Source organism: Lates calcarifer, linkage group LG17 (genome assembly GCF_001640805.2).
Source record: "Lates calcarifer isolate ASB-BC8 linkage group LG17, TLL_Latcal_v3, whole genome shotgun sequence".
Taxonomy (NCBI): Eukaryota; Metazoa; Chordata; class Actinopteri; family Centropomidae; genus Lates; species Lates calcarifer.
Genome location: NC_066849.1, coordinates 5814130 through 5832246, shown reverse-complemented (window position 1 = coordinate 5832246; position 18117 = coordinate 5814130). Strand labels below are relative to the sequence as shown.

The 18117-nt window shown below is 41.5% G+C and overlaps 1 protein-coding gene across 2 annotated transcripts in view; it reads right to left on the bottom strand.

The window, feature by feature from the left end:
* Positions 1 to 14799, bottom strand: part of sh3rf1 (SH3 domain containing ring finger 1) — a 31889-nt gene extending 17090 nt beyond the window's left edge. For both annotated transcript variants that reach the window (XM_018669987.2, XM_018669988.2), the window contains exons 1-2: positions 14513 to 14799; positions 13051 to 13556 (exon numbers count right to left, since the gene is read on the bottom strand). In XM_018669987.2, coding sequence (XP_018525503.1) covers positions 13051 to 13431 — 381 coding nt within the window. In that variant the 5' untranslated portion in view covers positions 13432 to 13556; positions 14513 to 14799. The remainder of the gene's footprint in view (positions 1 to 13050; positions 13557 to 14512) is intronic.
* Between the last annotated feature and the right edge of the window lie 3318 nt (positions 14800 to 18117).

Genomic DNA, 18117 nt, shown 5'->3' with positions numbered 1-18117 from the left:
AAGTGCCAGACATGACTCCACTCCCATATGGACACAGCCAGAATCTCTGCAGGGGTTGGAGAATGAGCAGTGGGTACTACTGACAAAACAGGGTGTGTGAGTGTGTGTGTGTGTGTGTGTGTGTGTGTGTGTGTGTGTGTGTGTGTGTGTGTGTGGCGGGGGGGCTAGTCTGTCGGCTTTACCATTCTACAAACATTACCAGACCAAGACATGTCAGACATTCTACCAAAGAGGGCAAGAGCAGCATCTGCCACACTGACCAGTTGGCCATAGGACATTTGTTGTTCATTACCAAGTCGCTGTTTACTGAAGATCTCACCACAAAACTTGTAGCACAAGCACTGACACATGATGGGAGAGAGGAATTCTGAAAGCAGGGACCATCTTGATTCCATTAGGTTAAATTGATTCCTAATGGCCTTTTTAATGACCGCTGTAGAGCAAGCTTTTTTTTACCGCCTCCCCACACATTCTAAAAATCTGAGGGTTCCTGGGTATACAGTATAGGAACTAGACTACAAATGAACAGAGGCAGACAAAAGTCCATAATATCAAGTTTATGAAAGTCATTAATCAGAAATAGAATGTTTTAGATGTCGTCATCAACATAAACCAAACACACAGTTGAGTAGTAACCAAGGTTGAAATATTACCTGCAGCTGTATTTGTGGGAATGTAATTTTGATGCATTTTCTGTCAAATAATCCTTAATTTTTCTGTATCTGTATTTTTATTTTTTTATGTATATGTAGATATGGTCTGTTTATTTATGAAGTATCTTCTTCGTGGTGTATTCATTATGTGCTGTCACAATGTATTGAGAACAGGTTAGAGATTTGTATTTATGGTGTAATCTGGCTGCACTTTAAAACAAGACCTGAGAAATATCTGTGTGGTTAGGTGGCATTTCCTCATTGTTAGGCAAAAAAACCCGCAATGGTTGTGAATGAGCAGAATTCTCTGTTTTCCTCTTGATATCTGATTTTGAAAGTGTCCCATTAAAACTACATGGGTGCATCCAATATGTTTGAAAAAGCATAAACATGAGGATTACCAGGAATATAAATGCACCACGAAAAACTGTGTATAAATAGGATATGCAAAACTTTCACTCACTGACATTTAAATAATGTTGTCACACAGAGACCCTCAGATGAGCAGCGCATATCACCACAAAACCTCCTGACACAGCTTACTCATCTGGAGCTGTTGTCTCCATCTCAGTCTGAGACAAAAGAAAAACTTCCATTGTCTGGTTTCTATGGAAACTCAACACAGGAACACTTTTTTTTTGGCTATTTATGGGTCTCTTGACAGTGCAGTGAATCTTATGAAAGAGAGTCATTCAGAATTCAGCCAGCGTCCAGTTCTGGGAGAAGGTGCAGTGATGGGGCCCAGGGCAGTGGTGGAGTTAATGGGCTATCACCTCAAAGAAATAGTTCAACATTTGGGCAAAAACACTTATTCACCTTCTTGCCAAAAGTTAGATGACAAGATCAATAAAACTCTCCCGTGTGTGCACTAAATATAAGACTACAGCCAATAGCCAGTTAACTTAGCTTATTCTAAAGACTGGACAAAGAGGGAAACAGCTAGACAGGGTCCATCCAGAGGCAACAAAATCCAGCTGTAATGCACCTGTACAGCTCACTAATCACTAAATAATACTCATGCAAATGAGAAAATCCATCTGACGTTACTGAATGTCCCCATGCAAATCCATAATGTCCAAGAATCAGCTGACATGTGGTACTGAAGTGTCAGATTCAAGAAGCCTTTCCAATAATTACCTGTTTGTATCCAAGTCACTGCTGGAACTTAGTACATGAATGAAATGATGTTATGGATTTACAGGATTTGTGTATCAGTGTAATAAATTACTTTAGTTTGTCAGGTACTAAGCTCACTGACAAAAAACAGACATTTTCATTTTGTTAACTGTTGAGCCAGCGTGAATTTTTGCCTGACAACTTGTGCATTTTTTGTTGGAACACTTTCCGCTGAGCCAGCATCTGAATTCAATAAACACAATCAACAAGCAGAATTCAGAATCCATAAAATCTAAGTGATATTTAGCCCCAGTGCGGTAAGAATCATTTATCTACTTGACTGCATTCTGTAAGGAAGGAAAGAGGCAATAAACCATTCAAGCTTTCCAAGAGCTTTTACTCTGTGACAACTCACTGTGCTTGTTTGTCTCCCTCACTAAATACCAAATGAGGTCCCACACATTAGTCTACAGGCACGAAAACACTCAGCAGCAGTCTGGAGGCCAGATGGAAGCTTGGCTCAGATGTGAGAAGAACAGGAAGTTTTCAAAGGCCCTCGAAACTGTCCTCCTGTTATTCCTCATGTTCCTCCATGTTCCGGGGTCAATGCAGGCGTCTCTCAGTTAGCCTAATACTTATATATATATACTAGGAGAGACAGTGTCTTCTGCTCCCCTGAGTGCCAGTTACAAAACACATCTTTGGAGTAACCACTCACTGACCCCGACAATCGACAGTATTACTGCCAGTTCCTGACCTTGAGCTGTAGCCTGGGGGCTCATGAAAATCCGGGTGCTAGACTATGATCAAAGCCATACTTCTTGGGAGTCGGCGTACCGGCCCCATAAGGCTGCCATGTGCAAAACCAGAAACTACATTGGGATTTCTGTCCTAAGGTGGTGGTGATGGTGGTGAGGTCTATGAAAACACGTGAACATACAATCAAGACATTTCTGAGCTGAGTGCACTTAGTAAGCCATAGATTAGTCATCAGAAAGAAGTCATTTTAACAGGAAGGGAGTATGGATTTGTGGGAGAGCAAATGCACATAATGTAGATCTCTCACACATGCGGTTTTCATGAAGTTCTTGTGTGTTCGGCTGTATGGGCAAGCTCTACTGTGAAAATGCAATTACATGAAACCACTTGTACATGAACTGGCACGTCTCTTTGTGTAGCCCTCTTGTGTATGGGCTGGTTTTCTTTACCTGACTGGCCTCAGATGAGGGGTAAAGGCTGGTGCTGGGTGGCCCTGGGATCACCCAGTCTGCTTGTCTGACTAAAAACTGAAAGAACAGAACTCTTTAACTCTGTGCCAGTTCATACACTGGGCTTAACAATAGCTCTCACAGGAACCCACTCACATTTCAGAGCAGAGAGAGAGAGTGGGGAAGCGAGATGCAAACTCGAGAGAGGAGGGCAGAGAAACAGTGTGAGATCAAAAGACTGAAAAGAAAATGAGGCGAGGAGAGGAAGCAAGCCTCGCCATCCTGAACCTGCAATATGGCTCAGAGACAGAGAAACACTGATATTGGGTCAGTCACACTCACTAATCTAGTAAAGCAAAGACACCTGGGACAGGCAAGACTTGATGGGCCACTGAGTTAAATCAGACAATGAACATTCAAAATTATATTAATAGACCAGATCAAGAAATCGGTTAACAAATGTTAACTTTATGAACATGTTGTCCAATCTGTAACTTTCTTTGAATTACACAACATCTAATCATACTGAAGAACTGTTTAAATACACTAAACTGGATGTGAGTTAATGTTGCCTCTAAAAATTGATATTGTCACCACCAGTGACCAAGTAAGCACCTCACTAATCAACAGACTATTTTGGTAAAAGCATTATTTCAATTTGCCATGAGCCTGTAAAACCACAGGCACCTTTAATTCTCAGGTATTTAATAACCTGGATTAGCACTAAGAGAGGTGTTGCACAGAGGAAGTTAGCTTGTATCTAAGATACAGCGGGATTAGTTCACAAATGTCACAGTATCTGTGTATTGAGTCGCAGTCAATATGAGCTGAATACTAAGCATTTCCCCACATCACTCTCCACTGTGCTGGTGAAAGCGTGCAGTGTCTGTGGCCTTTTGTTTCTCTTAGTCATTCAGGGTGAGCCACCTGCTATGCTCTGCTCAGGCTCACTTCGATTTACGCAGGGTGTTGCAAGTTGAGGGGAACTGGACAACTATCTTCTGTAGGTTGCAGAATCCTCAATAAAACCTGCTATAGCAACTGCCATGTTGTCTGCCAGTTATCTTTGCTAAATGTCCCGACTGTTTCTCATGTGCTTCTGCTTATCTTTCAATTGTCCAGTGTTGCATGTCAGAGTAGTGGGCAATTGAAGAACATTTGCTTGCATTGGCTGGTATTTGTACGCCTCTACAGTGGACAAACAAAGCCAGGATATTGACACAGAGCTGGCAAAGAGCCAAGGCACAAACACTGCATCTGTTCTCTGACTCAAGAAGCAGCACAGCACTGGCCATTTTTCACTTCCTTAAGAAAGTGTGTGAGTGTGCGTGTTTGTCCATTCTGCCCTCAACTCAGCCCAGATGTAACATGTAGCTGCTAGGTTTCCTTTATCTCCACTCAATGCTAAGTGATGCATCATGTACTGGAGCGACCGCGTCAAGGAGCAAATCTGAGGAACTCTGAATTTGGGGCCTTCACTAGTTTCTTGGTCTTCTGCAAAGCTGACAAATGTGATTTGCCCTTAACAGAACTGTGCTACATTATTACAGCAGTAACTCAGAAGAAATGTAAAGCATCAAACATGCCAAAATATATATTCCTTACTTTTAGTATAAGAAAATTAGTAGTAGTATAAGGATTAAGGAATCTATGCTTTTCATCCCTGTGTTGGTGTGGGTATTGCCACAGTGACCATTAGAGGAGAACACATGAGTAGGGCTCATAAGACTACAGACATTTGACAAGCAGACTCTGCTGGCACAGACTCACACTACAAAAATCCCAGAATGCTGTGGTTACTCAGCCCACAGTAATACCATTATGCACTGGGGAGAAGGAGACGCAGATGTTAGCGCCTCTAAAACTAATCAGTATGTCCATATACATGAGAGCTAATGGGCCTCTCCTTGAGATGATCAGGGGGAAGATCACACCTTCCTACCACTGAGAATAGAAATACACGATTGGTTCAAACCTGTGCTGACATTTCAACACAGTGTTGTCACGGGTCTGCTTGTGTACTCACTACACACCTGTGTTTTCGTGGGTGTGTACAGGGTAATGAGCCCTCATGGATCTAAAATCAGTCAGTGACTCATTTAAACAAACACTGGCCTGGCTTCCTCAGACCAAACTCACAGAAGGCTTGATGTGTGATTGTGTAAAACAACTGGACTCAAGGTACATTTGCCTGCAATGAGAACAGTTATGATTGGATACAAGTGTGAATGTAATTATCTAGTCAGTGCTTGTGGTTGGGATGTGGGTGCAGAAAGCAGACTAGGGCAGAAACAGCCCCCACACTACCACCACCACCAAACCCAAGTCTTTGTTAGGGCCATCTCCTATTCAAGTCCACTTCAATAATTAATCACACACTGTCAGCAAGAGAGACCCCACACATGTGGAGTAACGGAGAACACAGGCTTTCAGTAGCCTGTTTTTTTTGTTTGGTCGCACTTTCTTGCAAAATTAAATATAGGTTATTAATTTTTTAACCACTGGAGAAAGAGACTGCATTGGAGAAGAAACATCTCCTTAGAGCTAAAAGGATTAATCAATTAATAGATCAACAGAGGACTGATCTACAACTGTGACAGGTAATGTTTTTTTACTTTAAATTCTGGCATTTTATAGATCCACTGACACATCAATTCATTGAGAAAATATTTTGTTTAGTGCCAACCCTACATCTCTTGTCTTGATAAAATTATTCTCTCCTAACATACATAATCCTTTCAGTTTCACTTTGTTTACATCCAAATCACTGACCAACAACCTTGACTATAAACTTATGCTTTACGGAGCAGTCTATAGTTGTCAAGCCTCTTCTGATCATGTCTACTGCTCTGACTGCAGATAAATGTGGAATAGCAACTCACAGAAACTCACTCACATGTGGCTTGCCAGTAACATCCGTACTGTCCGGGTTACAGCAGATATACAAAAAAACAAAAACAAAAAACAAACAAACCCTAAACCCCAAAAATATAATTGATTCAAATTAACACAACACTTATTTCTTTGCAATCAGTACCAGATACCCGGTGCCTTCTAACAGCTTGGACAAAGATGTCATTTGGGGGACAAAGGCAGATTAACTGCACCTCTGGGCCTCAAAGAAAAACAGGAAACTTTTCAGCACATAGCAGAACAGCAAATTCAAGTGGCTTACAGAAGAAAGACCAGAAATCTGAAGGAAATGTTCAAAATATTTGATATAATCGTTTTTTTCTCCATCTCTGGAGAAGATCTGTGACCACACACCCCTCACGTAGCAGCAAGGTGAGCCAGAGGCAGCACTAGTTCTTGGGTCAGAGGTCAAACAACTGAAAATGAAACTCCCAGCAAATCATTATTCTGCCTTAGGGATGGGAACTGAACACTTAACATGCCAGCAGTCAAACGGCCCATAGATGACCAACCCTGTCCCACCAATCAAAACACAGGGTGAGAGGTCAAACTGCTCTGGTTAAGGCCAGGCAGGTATTAGAGGCATCATGGGAATAAGGGAGGAATACAATGGGACACATGTTGTCAAACAGCTGACAAAACAGTCAAAAGAATAAATTCCACAGAAAACACTTTAAAAAAAAAAAACAATTTGGTGTCCGTACTAACACCAATGCCAAGAGATTACCAGCAATATGACATAATTTCATATTGCTGGTATAAACTGAATTGAATTGAATGAGTATATTCAAAATGGTCTGTACAACAACAATAAGAGTTGGCCTACAAAACATTTTTCCCAAGGAGCTTGACCACAGGACCACACACATAAAACAAGCTTTAAAGAAAGGCTTTCGCTGGCCCCCACAGGTGTGATAGCAATGTGGTGAAGAAGGTCATGGCTGCTTCCCTTACTATTGTCATGCTGACAGGCTCGGCAGGAGATGAGATATGGACTGAGAGGCAGGAGGGTGTGGGGCCTTTGGCAAATGTGGCATTTTCTGTTGGTGGACCACCCAGAATTTTGTGTTACCACTTGAAATAACAACAAATGTTAAAAAAAATCTTCATCAAGAAAACCTACACAATAAGGTTAAATTTAATCACAAGTTATCATATATATCTAGACATACCAAACTGTCCTGAAAATGATGGCCAGATGGCTAACGCTTTTTATGAATATGAAACAATGTCTTGCAACAAGATACAACTGCTACAGCTGAGTCTGGCCTGGGGCTCTCAGATGCAGAGGCCTGTCACTGCATGCATGAATAACAACAGAAGTATAGACCTCATTTACACATACTACACACACAGACCTCTACCAAATTTTAAAATCAACACATTTATCTGTGAGTCACTGACCAACATTGACTGTCTAACAGCAAACAGCAGTCAGAAAGTAAACATAAATATGTGTTGATCTGTAAAGAATGTTTAGTGGAGCAAGACTAGACAAGCCCAGTGTTTAGAGGAGAAACAGTGACCTGCAACTACACACATACACACAAACACAAAACATCCTACTCTGTCAGGGGAAAAGAGGTTAAAAGGAGACTGAACAAAACAAGACGACTCTTCCCTCTATGTGTCTGGAAAATCTTGAAAGCCCAGAAAGACAAAGACAGGCTCACACCCTTCGTCAGGGGAGCAGTGTTACCCAGCAATGAGGTGGCCACGGCTGCATCTTAAGCACATGATTAGGTCTTTTGAACTTCTCCTTAGGAATTATGTAAACCCATATGTGGAGGACAATAATTTCCCACAGCATAACAGACCACTTGCTCACTCACTGTGTGTTTTCCAAAACATGGTCAGAACTGTGAGAATTGCAAATAGCTGTGAAAGTGATGATGTATGTCCTTGTCTATGTATGTCAGCAGTGCAATAGACTGCCAATCCATCCAGGTAGCTCCTCTCTTGCCCAGTGCATGATGGGATAGGCTCTACTCTACATACTCTGGTTAACAACACAGTCAGAAACCATGCACCCAACTACGAATGGAGGAATCTGTCTGTGTGGCTGTATTTTGATTTTCTCAACAACTACTCACTGTATTGCTGAGGACTCAGGGACGTGCAGTGTTGACTGTGAAGTTTTTTGGATGAGTAGTTCCCAATAAAGTTTCAAATACTGTTTTTCTAAATGTTTTTTGACATTAAGAAAAAGGCAGAACTACACTATGAAGGCGGTGCAGCACACGGTCTTAAGGATAACTAACCTGGGTCTTATTATCCTATGTTTTTGGATGTAAATTATTGAACATGTCCCAACTGCAAACAGCTGCTGCGATATAATTCTAACTGGGCAGTTGTCCATGTCACAGTATGTTCACTAAAGTGCTTGTTTTTGTCACTGGCAGGCTCAGGTTGTTATTTTGAATACCTGACAACATTAAGGATAGCCTGTAGAAATAGACCATATCATTAAAGAGTAAGATCCTTTTTGTTTAGAAATGTTTACCAGAAACATTGCCATATATCGCAATCACACTTCACTGACAAAAACAGTTTCTTTAACTTAGAAAACACAGACGTTGCTCAATTGGTTAGTTTGTTTGTGTGACTTTCAGTGGCAAAAGAAGTATTATTACCTATCCTTCACATAAAGTACCACAGTGATTGAAACTGCGGTATTCCAGCAACTCCTGTGTTCTGTTTTTGTCAATAGTCTGATAGCAATACCTATCAATGTTTGAGGTTAAACAAAAAGGGCCTTACTCCTTAATAAAAAGGTCTATCTCTATAGCAAGTCCTATCCATAATGTTGTCAGACACTTGTAATAATACTCTGAGCCTGTCAGTGGCAAAAATGTACACATAAAAGCTCAACATGGACAATTGTTGACTGGATAACACTGCAGCAGGTTTCTTGCTCATACTGCACTGACTACAAATATTTTTGTCCCTATCATTTATTTAGACCCAAAACATGGCAAGAGAAGGTTAAAAAAAAAATTAAGAACGGCAGAACTTTCTTCACTGTCACACAGACACTAACGAAGTGGAGCAGAGCAGCCAACTCCAGCAGTAACAAACAATACAGACTGACCACACACACTGCAGCAGAAAGGATTTCTTGGTATTAAGGCAGGCAAAGCAGTCAGCCTTACTTCTTACTGACAGGGATATTTTGAACAAGCAATGCACTAGTTTAAAAAAATGATTTACAATCTGGCGCTGAAAAACTGTGCTTGTCAACAAGAAGCAAACTGACCTAAGGTATATTAGCTAAGTGTGTAAAAATACATAGTGGCAACCAGAGACCTAGACACAGGTGGCTGCATGAAATAACAAGTGTTTTGTTTTCTCAGAATGAGAGTCAGCAGTCAGCAGTAAGAGGAGAACGGGGAGCAATGCCGACTCAGTGTCTAATAAACTCTAATCTCATTAGACCTTTAACAGGCTCCAGTCTGGATTTAGACAGTGAGGAGGGAGGAGGTACATGGCAGAAATATGGGAAAAAAATACAGCTTGTGTCAGTGTCTCATAAACGAAAATTACAGGCACTGTAATGCACTGTCCAGAGGGTCACGACTACTGGTAGACCTCCGTGGGAAATACAGAGGAGGCAGGAGAAAAGTGTGAGCATGTTGAGAGAGCAGGAATGAACAGACCAAAGCCCTCTTGAAAAATTCCCAGTGGAAAGCAGTAAGTATGAGTTTGCCAGTATGTGGGCAGTGTGAGGGTGTAATGATGGGGTTCTGTCGCGCAGGCAGAGGTCAGCCAGCCGGCCAAGAGGAAAGGCTTCAACAACAATATGATGTCATCAAAGAGGGCCAGTGTGACTCATCGACCTCAGACGAGGGAGGTGCACAGGAATTTTAATGAGATACCTCTACATAAGGAAGCCATAAACAACATTCTTTTTCTCTAAAGAAATAAATCAACTACAAATGACAGGATAAAACACACTGCAACTTTATATTTAAAAATAACCGCGGAATAAGAAACTTTGCAATGTCTTGTGGCCAACAAGACATGAGACAACTTCCTTCAATCAGTAGCAAATAATACCAGATTAAAGGCTGTGTTTTCTCCCAGTTTGCTTAGAATCATTTCAATGGGTTTGAAGATGATGAGAAATAACAGCAGATAGAAGGAGCTATCAAACATGAGAGGCCTATAAAGGAAAAAAACTTTCCTTGTATAAAGCACTCATTACCAAAGATAAGACAATGACCTAATTACAACCCCAAGAGCTTTTAAGGAACGAATAGTGTCTCATTTCCCATCAACTAAACACACAGAGAGACAGACACACATACATGTACCAACGTGCTCACATTCAGGAGGTAGTTGAGTGAAGTTTTTTATTGTTAATCAAAGCCTTATCAAATAAGCATTATTGAACATATTAGAGCTCTAAATGTAACCTACACCCTCAACTGTGGCTAATGTACAACACCATTAAAAACTAATGCTAAGGCTTTTATGACAAAGGCAGAAATGATCATAAAAGAAGCTCTATTTTAGTCTGTGGGAGTACAGGCTCAACTCTACTGGGGACTGTAATGATAACTGAAGACATCCACAGAGATCTCTCTCTAATTCCTCTTCCCCTCTCCCTCTTTGGCTCCGACCCCTGACTGACATGACTCCTGAACCCTGACCTTTGACTTCCAGACAGCTCCAATGGCTTTACCCACTCTCACGCAGAAATACCACTGAGCTATCTGTTCTCAATCTGAGCGAACAAAATACTGTGTCATATGAGTCAACAAGGGCGAGAGGAAGACAAAACATCCATGTAACGGAGAACCATGGAGGTGAGTCATCAACCTGACTGTGAAGGGCCAGACAACCACAGCGCTACATTCAAGACGAGCCCTTTTCATTCCCCTCATCAAAGAAATGCCAGGGCAGAGTGTCAAACAACTGCTGCAACCCTGGAGATGGGAAGAGGAGGGGCAGATAGCTGACTGTGCGAGGTTACTCACTAAACATTTGTCCCTTTTGGTCCCGACGCCTTCACTTAACACTCATCAGCTTCTGTTACTGGTAGCCTACCACACACACACACACACACACACCACACACACACCACACACACACACACACACACACAATCTCTCCTGGCCAGTGTAGGTCAGTCAGTAAGATCAGAGGGGAGCCGAAACAAAACCCTGTTGTGCATCTGTCAGGCAGTCCCCTCCGCTCTCCCCTCCCAGCCATTCTCTGGGCCATATAAGAATTGGAGGTGGAGCTCTGCTTGAACAGGGGCACGGCACCAGAGGAGCTGCTTCCAGCCTTGAGATAGCCCCCCAAAAAATCAGGGGACAGACGACTAACAATAAAGAAGTGGGACTGAGGGTGTCACCCAGGGGCAGTGAAGCGCTCAGTCCCTACAGAGTATTGGCCAGAGATCAGGCTGGGCAATCAGCAACAGCTTTGATCTCTGCCTTTTATGTTCTGAAAATGTTACACCTGCACAACCATGTCTTTTCTTGTTCTCTGTCATCAGCAGAATGCCTTGGGACGGCAGAACAGACTTGAGAGATGCTATTAGTCAGTAACATGACATGCTACAAAATAGCTGGAAATGCGAGGAAAATAGGAAACAGCTTTTGAATGCTCTTCACAGTTACACACACTGTCACACGCCACTTTCATATAGTGTGAGCATGCCGGAGCATTGTACCCTCCATGTCTGCACTGAGGAACTGTAATCAACTGTCAATCTTACAAACATTAGAGCAGTGAAATAATATGGTAGTCTCAAGTGTCCACCTTTTATTGCCAACAAGCAGGCTTCTCAGAATCGAGGGAAATTCCACAACGCACAAAGCAGCTTTGAAATGAGCATGAGTCCTCTGAAGTGATAGAATGGCAAATGAGGCGGGTCCCCCAGTAGCGATTTACAGCAAGGGCTCTGATCTTCGTACCTGCATGGCTAGGCAGATACACTATCAGTGCTTTGACATTCCAATGATTCTACACAGGAGCTTGACCTTTTCATCTACCCTATCCTCCCTACGTGGAAACCAGAAATGCTCAGAGAGGGGCCCGTGGGTATTCTGCATTTTTTTTGCTTGCTCAAATTTTTAGGGATTGGGTTTTTAAACAAGAAGCAATATTAAAGCAATGTCTTTACAAATACTATCTCAAGTGTGATGTGAGTATATTTACTGCAGACTATTCTGGTGTAAAGTCAATATAATTTACTTGATTATTTTACTAATGATAACATGTTATGTTTTTCTGGTGTATGCTCTATTATGTTTCTATACCAAATGGAAATGGAGAAAATAGCACATTCACAATAACTGTGACTTTGAGTTTTATGACTAAAACACAGAGGCAGTAATGTATTGGGCATTGATTTTCTCATAGAGAAGTGGATAGAATTCTGATTTTGTTAAAGAAGGTTCAATAAATGACATTACAACAGCACCAAGCAAGACACGCCGATGAAATCTGCTGGCTTCAGCACCTGCTTTTTATCTTGCAAGTGTTTCCATATAAACGTTATGGACAAAAATATTGATGTGTTAATATCAACAAGAGTCCTTGGACTTGCAGAGGCTTAGAGAAAAAGCAATCTTAAGTGTTATTTTCTCATTTCCCTGTGCTTAAAAGCTCATCACTCTATCTCATCTGTATACATAACACTGCTGAAAAACAGACTCTTAGCATTTCACAATTCTCTCCTGCTTCTCAAACTATACTTTACTACTCCTCTCAGTACTGTAGATAAAACAACCACCCTGTGGTCCCACCCTGTGCTTCTCACGTACATTCACAGGCAACGCTACAGCAGGATCACAAGTGCAAGAAAGACTTTGGCATACAGCCTTGTCAGCAGCTAAGAAAGAACTACGAGCCCTTCTTACGGGAAAAAGCCCATCTGCAGTCTGCGCAGAATGCAGAATCATTTGTTGGCTCAACTATTAACTGCTCTCAATCACTGCCATTAGTAATGTTGGGCTCCTTGTCAACTGGCTGGCTTTTGGATCACCATGATAACAGTTAATCCACAGCAAAGATTAGAGACCCAGTAATGCAACATGCTGCTTTTAATCCAGACAGATTTTCTCTGTTTTGTTTCAGCTTGACCCTAACAATGGGAAATGCAGATTCATGCTCAATGATCCATGTTTAGTCACTGTGATTATACTAACCCGGACAAGGGTGCTCTTTGCCTGAGCTCGCTGGGGTTGTGCTCCTGGGGTGACCTGGTCCCTGGTTCCACTGCTGTGTGCCCTGGCCACGGCTCCAGACGTCCCATTTGTGCAGACTCCAGCCCCAGGGCCAGCCCTTCGAGGCCTCTGCTTGATGCCATCCAAGAGGCGCACAAGGAGGATGTTGCTGGGGAGTTCATCCACGGCACACTCCACCAACGTCCGGCACTCTGGGCAGCGCAGCTCTCCACGTGAGCCTAGGATGCCTTGGAGGCACCGGCGGCAGAAGGTGTGCTGACATGGAAGAACCTTTGCCGAAGCATCCAACCGCTCCAGACAAACAGGGCACTCAAGCAAATCCAACAATACTGACTCGTCCATTCTCTGTGCGTTCTGCCTCAACTTCAGCAGAAAAACATGATGCTGATCAGGTTTTTGTTTGGAAGCAGGACAAGTGCTGTCACGTCACTCCCATACCTCGGCTGTGGCCATGGCATCTGCATCAGCTACAAAAGAGGGTCAAGACATGCATATTAATTAACTGTACACAGAGCAAATAGGTCATGGTATGCAATACAACAGACCCTACATATGACTGAAACTGAGCTTCACTTGCTGAGTCTAAGAAATGTTACATTTCAGTCGTCAAACAGAAAAACTGACACATTCATGTTTAATGCTGTAGCAAAATGATGCGGTGACAGCATTTGTAAAACACCCGACTACCGCCCTATTGTCTGCCATTAAATTACCGCATAAAGGACTGAAGTCCAAGTTAATCTCACTTAATCCAGAGTGGATAACTACACCTGATAACTGTGATCTTGGATCTTTGGACTCCGGAACTCTTGCAACATGTCAACATGAGCGCGAGAGAAAAGAGAAAGCTACAGCAGCGGTACATGAGTGAAAGACTGTGATTTGTCTTTCAAGAGCGAAAACATACAGCGAAATGTACGAAGAGGGTGGTACATGCACTTTACTTGGTGAATAACAAAAAACTGAATAACAAAATCAGCCTGTTGTAACCAACCTTGTAAATGCTGACACCAGAAGGCGGCGTTTAACTGATAAAATTCAAATGTTTCAGACATAGACGACAGTAGTGTAACGTTACTCCGGGAAAAAATGTCAATATTACATAACACTTCACAGCATGAAAAACGTGTACTGGTAGTTTTGTGAGTTTTCAATGACATTAATACGCAGCGCAGCAATGTTTTCCCGGACACGCGTGAAATTAAAACTACAAGTGTGCATATTAAAGTAAGTTTGCTAGCAACGATCGGTCGCTAACAAGTCGGCTACTTTAATGTTGTAAGCTTATACAAAACTAACAATTAAAACTAAGTTTTTACATGAATCGTACTTGGAAAAAAATCTTCTACAACTTCTCGGACAGAAAACAATTTATTTTTAACACTTAAAAAATAATTCTCCCACTATATGCAATTCAGCTTACCTCTTCCAAAACAGGACTCCTCCTCTTGTTGCCCCGTATCTCCCAATTTTTGCCTCCTGCTAACGTCACTAGTTAGCAAGCTACCTGATATCTACCAGCCACTTATCTGGACTATCCAACAACTACAGTTTTTCTTTACACGCATACAATGTACACTGTAAACATACCTCTGTCAGATACTTAAGTAAAAGCTACATGAAAAACATGAAAAGGACACAGACGAGACAACGGAACTCCAACTGCACCGAGCGCCATGCTAGTACGCTACTTCTGTTCTGCTGGACTGTGTTGCTGGAAACAAGCAGAGAGGGGGAGGGGGCATGTGGGCTTCCAGTGCTGTCGGGAAAGTGGTAAGTTATAGGGGATGACTGCATATGAACGAAACAACAAATTACCTAAACTCTTTGGAAATACAAAGTTGTTTTGCTCACAAACATTTCTTTGTAATGGACGGTATCAGCTACTACAAAAAAATACTTCATGTCAGTATGCTAATTTAGATATCATATTTCCAACCAAAAATACTCGAAAGCCAAATTGCACCGAGCACGGAGGACTACCACACTGGGAAGCTGAAATTTCCGAGGAGCACCATAAGGCTGCGTCAAAAGGGCGTGAACTGAATCTCTTAATGATATATAGTGAATGATGTGTCGAAAAGCAGCATCTTTTCCCAGACACAGTGGAAAATAACTCTTTTCATTTCATTCTTTGGCCACCTCTATGGACATGCTGTACAGTTAACTGAAAACCAGCACACCTGGTACTTTAGTTTATTTGCATTGCTACTCAAATTATCACCAAAATATGCTTTTTTTTTTCCTGTTGCATGTCGGCAGTATTACGTATTCAGTCACTCTTTCCTAACCTCCCCACGACGAACTGCTCTGTGGTGTAGACATAACAGATACCAAGAGGTGATCTTTTTACCCTCCAAGGTAGACTCTTACTCTTATGTTTGCAGCACACTATAGCTAAGTGGGTGCTGGAGAGTGAATAGGGACATCTGGTGGCCATATTTTCAGTATTTTCTCGTGAAATGAAGCAGGTTTTCCATCTCAGCAACAATATAGAGTTACTTTTTGGTTTTTGGTCAACATACTAATGACGGATCACACGCACAGGATGTTGATTCTATAGCAGTTTCAGTCCTGCTTGACGAAATTCCATGTTACTGTGGCAGCTATAAATAAACTGTGCTTTAAGAAAAAAAAATGCCTTGTCTGTTTATTGTGATCTTTACACAGCAAAAAATATCTTAGCCTAGTATAAATTGCTACAGACAAGTACCCTGCTCTGGATTATAGTATCCTGTATCTATTCTTGAGGCAAAAGCAAACTGATGGATCTGTCATTGGCTGATATAAAAATAGACAACAAGCCCAAAGGGAGAGGGAGAGCACTGTTCCCAAGGCGCTGCTTTTTATTACAAAAAATACATGTGGAATAGACTTTTGGTTCCTCACAACATTCACAGCAAAGGCACAAGCACATAAGTACTTGAGAGGAAAGCAAGTGCAACACAGCCCGACCAAAAAAAACATGTGATTTATTTTTATCTCATTCAGAGGACACTGCATATTGAGCAAGAGGGAGAGATGAAGGAGAAGAAGAAAAGAGCAATAAAGACAGAGATTTATATGGAGGTGGCTCTCTTCTGTCACATGTGATCCCATGGGAGCTGGCAGGAGCCCTCAGGTCATATTTCCTCACTGCGAGGAGGCAGCGCTCCGCCCCTCCACCTCGACTGAGACAATAGCCCCTGCCCTCCTTTTTGCTGCTTGACCCCTATGTATTACAACACACTCAATTTCTGCACATATCCAGTGTTGTTTTGTGCATAAGGCTTCAGCAGATGTTGTCCAATGTTATCCAGAGAAGCAACAGGAATGATTTGTAGACTTTGAAAGGCAATGATTAAGTAATGACTGCACCTGAGGGCAAGAACAAGATCACAGCTCACACACACACACACACACACTCACACACCCTTGTATGATGTAGGTGACAGCTGTGTTACTGCCTATAAATGGGGACGAGGAAAAGCAGGAGAGGACATGACAAGACATATGTCCCAATTTCCATGAAGGGATGAACCTTGACAGAAATATTGTCCTCTCTTGTACCGCACACAACTATAACTAGACATTCAAGGTGAAGTATGGAAACAAAGCAAATACCAAACTGGAAGACCTTATTTAAAAAGCAAAGTGCAGATTAAAGAACTATCATTTACAGTATGGTTCACTAGTTGACAATACTACATTAGTCACTCTTTAAAACAATGATGTCTTAATTAGAAAACAAACCAAAAAATCTCACAGGCTTAATGTGCTATTAAGATCAGGACACTCACATCCAGTAATCTCCATTTGTATTACTTTGATAAGGCTTTCAAACTTACTAAGTCAGCCTGAGGCAACCGGCTTTTAAATTAGATTAGGGACCATAGCTGAATGTCAATGAATGCTGCCTGATAACGGCTGAGTGCATATATTTCTCTGTGGGGTGATTTTTCCTTGTGAGAGCTGGGATCAAGCCAAACACAGACCTTATGGAAAAATTCAAAACCAAGAATTGAATTCATTTCATCCTCAGTATAATGTCAAACAGAGAAACTGTGTGGGAGCGTATTAGACTGTAGCATAGGTCATGTTCTGATCTGTCTTTTTGTTTTCCCTCATAGCCCGGTCTAATTTTAGTACAGTGTATCATATTTAACAGAATTCATGGACAAAGAACTGAAGAGATCTGTCACATTCTGTTTTAAAAAGATGAAATTAAGCTTACCTCTGTTTAGGTCTTTCCTTTGTGTTTAACTACTAAACCGCTGTAGCCCCAAGAATCATGTCGATATATTTTGGTAATTCAAAAACAAATCTCTCAGTGAGTCGGTGATGCGCTTTCCTTATCAAATACTTCAAAGAAAGCCATAAGCATTTTGTCAGAACCTCTCATGCTCTTATCATGGTGTTTGTAGAGACAGTTTAGACAGTTGCCTACCTTCATGTACTGTATGTGCCTCTTAACAAGTGAAATGCAAATCACTGCTTAGATAAAACGCCCACCCATGCATAATAAAAGTCACACAGCAGGACATAGAACAGAATTACAAAATTTGAAATGGAACAACAAACAAACATAACGCCACCATGCAGCATAAATACTGCATGCACAGCATTGTTGTGCGTAGCTTATAACGGCCTTAAGCCCTTGACTAATAGCCTGAATAAAATTAGAGTGGATAGCAGGGAAAACCAGAACTGGCCCAAACCCATATGTGTTTGTTAGTTTATAACATCAAAATTCAAATCAGTTTCTGCAACTGAATATTTCAGTTAAATTAAAAGCTATTATGAATAGTTATAGATAATAAGAGTTATAAATAATATAAAAAAATTCTAAAGCTTCTTATTTGACATATATTTGAAATGTAATCTGATATGAGAACCCTGACGTGCAAGATGCAATTGAAGAGTGAAATTGACTTTGCATTTGCATATTCAATTTGACACATAATGTGCAACCTCAACTTGAAATGCATGCTGGGCTTTTACATTTGAATTGAATTATGGAATGACTCTGGGAGAGATACCAAAATGCAT